The 9181-nt window shown below is 34.7% G+C and overlaps 1 protein-coding gene across 1 annotated transcript; it reads right to left on the reverse strand.

The window, feature by feature from the left end:
* Nucleotides 1–910: 910 nt before the first annotated feature.
* Nucleotides 911–1846, reverse strand: LOC127541629 (olfactory receptor 5B12-like). The gene has a single exon (XM_051966849.1). It carries the CDS (start codon nucleotides 1844–1846, stop codon nucleotides 911–913), a length of 936 nt encoding a protein of 311 aa, XP_051822809.1.
* Nucleotides 1847–9181: the final 7335 nt, after the last annotated feature.

Here is a 9181-nt window from a genome sequence, read left to right on the forward strand (position 1 = left end):
CATGTAGGAATAAAAACAGTTTATCTTTATTAAATCTCTTATGATTTCCCTTTCCTTTTCTGTATTTCCAAATTTCTCTTATTGTTTTGTTGACGATGGAATCTTTGTAAAGTGATGGAGTAAATGCTGAATAAATTTTAAAGTGGGCTATGTGGATGAATTATTTGAATGAATGTCAAGTTCTTAAGCATTTCCCAGTTCACATCTGGTTTAGGGTCTAGTAAAAAAGTAGTGGTATTACTATTAAAGTTGTGCTTTCTAAATCACTTAAGGATTTTTGCTCTTTAAATAATAAACTTTTTAGAACTGACACAACTGATCTACTTTTAAAAAGGGTAACAGCTAGAATCATAATATCATGCTTATGCAAATGGGTGTGTGTGTGTGTGTGTGTGTGTGTGTGTGTGAGTGAGATTCATTCCACAAAACAATATTTTAAAATATGGTGTTCTATTAAGGTCATTTAAATATGAAAAAAACTGAGGCTGAAACATTAAGTAGCTTGCCTTAAGTTATGCAACATGAAGTTATCTGAGATGGGATTTAAATTCATATCTCTTCTAACTCAGAGTCTATGACACTTTCTACTATATGATTGATGATGCCCCTAAAAAAGATTGACAAACACTTCTGTGGGCATAAAAAGAGTGTTATTTTGGTGCTGGATCCCAGAGGAAAGAAGGTACAGGTTGTATTTTCTCTTGAAGAAAAAAAAAAGATGATTTAATTGAAGTTGTTATCTTTTCATTATTTTCCTAAAAACATTCTTGATGTCTTTGATTCTAAGAGTTATACTCGCAACACAACTCACTTCTCTGTTCACAAGAAAAACAACCCGATTTCCAGACTGGATAACACAGAGGGGATGGTATAGATTGAATTTTCTCTCCAAGAAAAAAAGTTGACCTAATTAACCTTGTTGTCCCTTCACAGCTTTCCTGAAAGTGTTCTTGACATCTTTATTCCTAAGACTATAGACCAGAGGGTTCAACATAGGGATGACTGTGGTGTAGAACACTGACACTATTTTGTCTGAGTCCATTGAATGCTTTGAACTAGGCTGGAAGTACATGAAGAAGATTGTCCCATAAAATATAGAAACTGCCGTGAGATGAGAAGTACAGGTGGAGAAGGCTTTCTGACGGCCTTCAGCAGAACGGATGCTCATGATGGTGATGAATATTAGCAAGTAAGAAGTAGAGATGACAAGAAGTGGGGAAACGACAGTGAATAAGCCTACTGTAAAGACTAGTAACTCAGTGATGTGAATATCAGAGCAAGAGAGAAGTAGGAGAGGGGGGATATCACAGAAAAAGTGTTGGAGTATGTTTGATCTACAAAAGGAAAGGCTAAATACATTGCCTGTGAGTATGGAGGTGGCTAGAAAGCCACAGCTGTAAGCACCACTAACAAGATATATACATACAGTTGAAGTCATGGTTGTAGTATAATGTAGAGGCTTACACACAGCTGCATGGCGATCATAGGCCATGGTGGCTAAAAGAAAACTTTCAATTGTAGCAAAAGCTACAAAAAAGAGTAGCTGTACAGCACATCCATTAAAGGAAATGACTTTGTTCCCTCTTAGGAGCCCAGCCATCACCTTGGGAGTTATAGTTGAAGAGAAGCCAAAATCCACCAAAGAGAGGTTACTGAGGAAAAAATACATGGGCGTGTGGAGATGGGAATCCCAGAAGACCAAAGCTACTATCCCCAAGTTCCCTACTAGGGTGATGAGGTAAATGAGAGTGAACATTATGAAGAGAGGAACCTGAAGCTCTGGATCATCTGTTATTCCTTTGAGGATGAACTCATTCACTTCAGATCTGTTCTCCATAGAAGTCATTTGGTAGTGATCTCATTCATCTGCAACAAAAGAGTTACCTTCAGAAAAATATACTCCAAGATGTAAAAATGGTCAGATATCTATTTTATTTGAGGGCTAGAAATAAGCAATCAAGAAACCAATAATATCTTGGTAGTTGTTGTAGCAGTTACTCTAAGTTTTTAAAATTCACTCATCTATTTTCTCATAAAGTCCCTTATGTATTACCTCTTACTTTTGAAAATCTTCCACAAATTTAACCTTCTCCAAAGTGATATTTCCTATTTCCAGAAAGGAAAGTGACTTAACCTGTGACAAAAATCAGCATTAGAAGAGGGATTACTGTAGATATGTGTTAGACAACTAGATCTCTTCATTTGGATATGCTTCAATCTGATGAAGAAAAGGAGAAAAGAAAAATAAAGGAAAAGTGGAAGGAACCAAGAGAAAAGTTAAAAAAAACAAAAGAAGATTGAAGAGTTTTAAAAGATGATGGCCAACTATTTTCTATAATCCTGTTTGGGATTTATGGTAGCTTTGGACTGTATGCAATGGACTAAAATCAGCAATTCCTGTGTAGGAAGAGTTGTCGATGAAACCAATGATGTAGTTGTGAGAATCTTGTCAAAAAGATCACTGCTAAATCACATAACAATATATGTGAGGGTTTTTTTTTTGTTTTTTTTTTTGTTTTTGCTTCACTAAACCTGTCCCTTTTTCAATTCACCACTGCTATTGTGGAAACAGAAGGCATTCACAAACAGGGATATTTTGTCCTTTCTTTTACTATGTTTTTGGGGTCCCAGAAAAATCTCCAATTTGGGGGTCTGCCTCCTTGAAGTCTTAATTAAAATTTCATCTGAATAAGCTTTTCTTAATTCAGTGACCTCAATTTCAGTGCCTTCCCTCCTTTGATTATCTCTAATTGAGCCAGAATATTGCTTGGTTGTAAGCCAATATTTGCATGTTATTTGGAAAGAGATTATGGTACTCTTCATCAACAGGGACTGTATTTTATCTTTGTATTCTCAGTGCTTAGCATGTTGCTGGAAATGAGGACATATGATTGGCTGGAGGTAACCATCAATATCTGAACTAAGCAAAGGTGGTCTTTAGGCTTTAGATAATGCTAGTTTACATTCACAAACATCACAACTTGGAAGGAATTTCAACTGTTGTGTATCATACACTTACTCAAAGAGTAATTATTTTCATCTTTACCAAATGAGTTATTTCAAGTTTCCATAGAAGTTATAATAGTCTATCACATGCTATCTATTACAGGTTGTATCTTTAAACATTTGTGTATAATAAGCAGAAGCAGAGAATGTCAAGTCAGCATAGTTCCTTAGAGGTCAGCTACTTCAACCACATCTGACCCGGAGTCATCTTTATCAAAATCTGCCAAAAGTAATGAAAGATTGGAAAAGGAGAAGAGCTGGTTAAAGAGAAACGATGAAAGAGATGAGTTATATGGCTCTATAATAGCATGTCGGGTTCCTCAAGGAATTAAGCCTCATATGCAAGATGAATTAGAATCTCTCCTTTATGAAAACAAATATGGCAGCAAAGGTACCATTGAGAGTTGTAACTATAATGTGTTTCAGTGTAGGTTTTGGTTTATTTAAATGAAATAGGATAGTTCACTTTTGTCTACTATAATGCTTTTAAACTTGAGGAAATACACTGGTATAAAGAATTCAGGAACCTCAATGAGAATACATGGTGGAAAACATTCTGTTATCAATATATTACTGATGGAAGATTTATATTATCTGGACTTTGCCAGAATGTTTTCTCTTATTCTGTGTTTTTTATTTGATCTTTCTATGTTGTTCTCTGCTTCTGTTTCTCTGTGTCTCTCTATATATCTCTGCATATTTGTTTCTGTGTGTCTTTCCCTGTCTTTGATTTCCCCTTTTTCTTTTGTAATCTTGCTTCTCCTTTTGTGTCTCTTTCTATCTGCATATCTAACTATGTATCTATCTATGATCTTTCAATCTATCTCTGGTTCTATCTCTGTCTCTTTTTTTCAAAGAACAGATAATGGTTATATGATGAAAATATTATTTGTATTCATTAAAATCTCAAAATCAAGGAATAAGTGAAAAAAATTATCCTACATTTAATTCTTATAAAGCATGGAGAATTATTAGGCAGTATTAGGTAGAGTTAAATATGAAAAAAAATTGTTGAAAAGAAAAAAAAAGACCAAAGATGAATTCAAATGCAGTTCCTCCCTTATAGTTATAGCCAGAGTAATGCTAGGACTCAGACTGCACTGAGGAAAGCCCAGAAAGCTAAAGAATCCCAAGAGGTGGGTGTTGTTTATTAAAAGTTGTGCTATTTTGGAAAATAAAGATTAGTCAGATAAGTAACTGGATTAATTCCGAAGGCTGAGGAGACACATATAATAAGTGACAAGCAAAAACAGATCTGCTCAGTTTGGATTTTAGTTTGTTTTTTTTTTTTTTTTCTGAAAAAGAGAATGATTTTGTGACTTAGGAGAACAGAACAAGAACATATATTTGTGGAGTGAAGGAAAGAATCATTTGTATAGCTTCCTTTACATGCCAAGCACTGTGCTGCACTTCATAAATTTTGTATTATTTGATTCTCATATTAATCCTGGAGTGTATTTTATTATTCAAATTTTAAAATTGAGGAAACCAAGGAAGCCAGAGGTTGTATGACTTGCCCAGGATCATACCTTAAATGTCCACAACTGGATTTAAATTCAGGTCTTACTGAGTCCAGTCCCAAGGCTCTATCCATTCTATCATAGCTGCTTCTTTAAAATTTGCAAAGTTTTTAAAATACCTTGGATCATTTGTTTCCTACAATATTGTGCCATGCAAATAAGAACACCAATTTGCCCCTATACTGTGAGACAGAGTCTCTGAGCATACAGAGGTGGTCCACTGTATTTTACATTTGACGCAACATGTTCATTTGTGGATTCCCCACCTTAAGAAGGACATTGATAAACTCAAGATTTTCCAGAGGAGTTTGTCCAGAATGGAAAAAGGCATTGAAATGTTGCCATATTGGGAATGATGGAAGGAACTAAGGATATTTGGTGTAGAGAAGATAAAATATGGGATTCAGAACACCAATTGGGATTGAAGTTATTTTCAAGTGCCTCAAGTACTGACATAAAGAAGAAATATTTGGTATCAAAAGGAAGAACCAGGAGGAAAGGGATGGAGGTTAAGGAGAAACGAATTTATGTTTAAAAAATATTTCTCAAATATTGATATTCAGAGTGAAAAAGTTAATTTCTAATTTTATATCAAAATTTTATTCCTACCTGTACTTAATATCCCTATTATCATGGACAAACCACTTCTCCTCAGAGCCTCCATTCAGTCATAAGTCAAAAAATGATAAAATGGCACCTTCATCATAGAGCTGTTCTGAATATTGAAGGAGATGATTCTGTAAAATGCTTTGAAAACTTTAAAGCTCTATAAAATCATTATCTACTATTATTTAATTAACACCACTGCTACTCTCTATCTTGCCATTCAGAACTACTTTAGAGTATACCTAAGAGTGTTGATAAATAGTATTCTCTTGGAAAGGTTTCTGATTAGGAATCTGAAGACTTGGCTTCTAATTTTACTTGGATACTTATTTTTTTCCTGTGGTTCCATGGTCTTTAGTTAATCCTTGTATACCTCTGTCTGTTCGTTGGAAAATGGAAATTATATTTCTTTGAGTATGAGGGTCACACAGTTATTAGAAAGAAATTATTTGTTCAGAATTAAATGCTATGGATTTGAGTTACCAAGATCAGGTTATTGGCATCATACATGACGATGAATGAGCTGATGATCTGAGAAATAAAAATACATAGAGACAAAAGGATAAAAGTGCTCCTGCACTACAAAATCCTAGTGTAACAGTACAGTGTAATGGAGAGAGCTTTGATCTTTGAGTTAAGAAAATGTGGATTTAATATCCACTTCAGACCCTTATTAATTATTTTTGTCTAGACAAATTACTTATGTTAACCAGCTTCAGGTTATTTGCCTTTAAAAGGAGGAAGGAGTTCATAGTAATTGTACTTATCACATATAGTTGGGGGATTCAAATGAGAACATTGAAGAGCTTTTCAATATCATAAAAATGTGAGCTATTATTATTATGGGCAAAGACTCTATCTCCATTATTTTTTCTTATCAAACTCCTCTCTAAAGTTTTTAATGTAGTGTCTTACAGTACACAGGTATACTACAGGCAATCAACATTATTAAATTATGCCTTCATTTGGTTGACACAGTCAGCTATCCCTTAAGTGGCTCTTTTGATTACTGAAAGATGAGAAACTTGAAAAAATACAAATAGTGAATGAATGTTTGAGCACAGTTTTAATACATGATCTCATTGGAGGTCTAAGACAATCCTATGACATAAATACTACAAGTACAATTATGTATAATTCATGGATAAGGAAATTGACTTACCTAGGGGGAAAGTGAGTTAATATCTGAGATAGAAGAAATTTTTATACCGTTGTCCTGCCTCCATGTCCAGCAGTGTTTCTATTATCCCATTTTGGTATCTATGTAAACCCTGAAATCTTGAGTTGAATAACCTAGAACTTAGCTGGATTAATATAAAGAAAAATGGCCAAGACTCTAAAAAGGAGAGCCAGCCAAGAACTTGATATTCAAATTTTGACCTTGAAGTCCCAGGCCTAGCAAATATATAATTATATTTGAAAAACTCTTCACTAGTCACTAGATAAAGGAGTTTAAAGGTATCTAGTGGTATAGTAGCCAGTCACTTTGGCCATTGTGGTAGAGTTAGTGATGCTCACTCCTATCCTTTATTCAGTTCAGCCTCAGGAAACACAATAGAAAGTAAGTGAATGACTCAGAATTCAACCCACCAGCTTGGTCCTCAGCATTAAGCCCTATTGTGGAAGGTTTCGGTGTCAGTGGCTGAGCCAAAGATTTTAAGCAGACTGGGAATTCTGTGACTCTTGGGAGATCATGCTCCCTTGGAGATTCTGGCAGCTCTGTTGCCAATTCCTGAACAAAAAAAAAAATAATTAAATTCTGCTCTGATCCTGGGAAAAGAACATTTTTTTTCAGATACTTTGTTATTCTTTGCTTGTTTTTTTTTTTTCTTTTTAGCAAAGTGAGGTAGAATGGGACTTGACAAGAACCCTTGACAAAAACTGAATTCTGGTTCTGCTTCTACCATCTCTTAACTGGGTTAGGTGGCCAAGTCACTGAACAGCTCTAATTTTCAATTTATTCTTCTTTGAAATGGTTGTAATAGTGCAGATGGAATCAGGAATACCTGAATTCAAATCTTGACTTGTTGTGTGACCCTAGGCAAGTTTTTTTAACCATTTGCCTCAACAACAAAAACAAAAATAAATATTTGTAATAGTCACAGGCTTGAAAACAATCAAAAAGTTTTCATGAATTTCAAATCTGAAAGTGCCCATTAAAAAGGTGTAAAATCTTCACAAAATGAGGCGTTAAAAATTACTGAACTTGGTGCTAGTTATGATATGAATTATTTGCTTTTTTATTGACTAAAAGTCAGTCAGTTAACAAATATTTATTAAGTACCTACTAGGTACTTGGCATTGTTCTGAGGGCTAGGAATATTTTTTTTTAAAGAGCAAAAGACTGTCCATTCTCTGAAGGAGAAGAGTATTGAATAATAAATGTAATACGAATTTAATTGTATGTGTTTCTTTGCTTTAAAAAACCACAATATTTATATCTAAACTAACCTTGCTAGCAAAAAATTTCTTTGGATATTTGGTCTCTTAGAGGCAGCTTTTTGGAACATTGGAAAAATCATTGGTCCTGGAATCTGGGCTTCCCTCCATTTCCTCAGGTGACCTTTTTGCTTCTGCTAGATGGGCTTGCCTGTCCAAATAATGATTCCTGGTCAACAGTTTGTTTTAATGGTAATAATAAGGATTATAAGCACTTTTTCTCCTGTAGAAATAATATTCCTAGATAATGACTGTTGAAGCTGGGCTGATAGTCTGGAGAATATTCCTCAAAAAAGGTTTCCAATGCAGTGTAGTGGTGGTGTTCAGTCATTTCATTATTGTCTGATTCTTTGTGATCCTATTTGGATTTTTCTTGACTAAAGTGGTTTGCCATTTCTTTTACAAACTCATTTTCTGCATGAAGAAACAAGATTAAGTGATATGTGAAGAGTCACATAATTAATGAGTGTCTGAGACCAGATTTGAACTCAGAAGATGAGTTTTCCTGACTTCATGCTATGTTACTCTATCCACAGTGCCACCTAGATGCCCTCCCTCTTTTGTGACCTCTTCTTTAATTTTGCATATAAAAATATTCCCTACATGGTACTACATGTAAGAAACAAAATGTCTTACCAAGAACTCTCCTGACTTATTGACGAATTCAAAAAAGATTTTATTTTATGTTTTTGCAAAAATGGTGTATAAGCTAATAGGTAGGTCCTTGAAGCTCAAAAGGCATTATTCCAAAAGGCAAGGCTCTCTCTGCTTTCCCTCATTGGTCGGATTAGAATCTATCCAAAGAGCCTAATTCTCCACTTGAGTCTCCACTCTAGTTATATCTCCTCTTGTTGTTCCCCTTATTTGGACATAATTCAGTCCCTCCTTGATTTCCCTTTGGCTGGGTACTACAAAGATTAGAGCCTATATGGGGAGCCTCATTTACCCATGTGATTTTTCACCTCTGATCACAGTTGTGAGTCTGAGTCCCCTTGTTCCATGTCAGCCTAATCTTTAGATTTTCTTTCTTATATTTCACTTTCTCTTGTTTCCCCTGATTTCTGTCATTTCTTTAAGTTTCTTAACTCTGTGGAAACTAAATCTACGTTCAATTCTCAAACACAGAAGTAGAGTCTGAAATATCTCCCCAGAAAGAACCTTTATTCATTGTCTAACAATGTCTAATAATTGTCTAATAATAAATAATAATTTATCCAGATTACTTAGTATCTCCTCTTGAGATCTTCCTCAGGGAAGTGATTCACTGATACAGAAGAGTTATTCCAGAAACTCACCTATAGTGATAGCTAATCAAAGATGACTAAGACAAAGTAAGTGGAGGTCAGATTCTGTTGCATATGGTAGTTGGAGCCCATATATGAATATGGATTGAAAAACATGAAAGAATACAACACTCTACAACTTTCCAAGTGTATTATCCCTGTGCAGTTACATTTACATGGAACTTTGAGGCTTCTAAAGCACTTTACACATGCCATCTTATTTAATCCTAATAACAATCCTGCAAGACAGGAGCTATTATTGTTCTAATTTTATAGGTGAAGAAACGTGGGCTAAGGACTTTTAAGGGTCAGACCCCTAGTTAATGA

The sequence above is a fragment of the Antechinus flavipes genome, chromosome 6 (genome assembly GCF_016432865.1).
Source record: "Antechinus flavipes isolate AdamAnt ecotype Samford, QLD, Australia chromosome 6, AdamAnt_v2, whole genome shotgun sequence".
NCBI lineage: Eukaryota > Metazoa > Chordata > Mammalia > Dasyuromorphia > Dasyuridae > Antechinus > Antechinus flavipes.

What these genes read in the sequence shown, in the direction of transcription:
- LOC127541629 (XM_051966849.1), bottom strand. Translation starts at nt 1,846, where the DNA reads ATGACTTCTATGGAGAACAGATCTGAAGTGAATGAGTTCATCCTCAAA.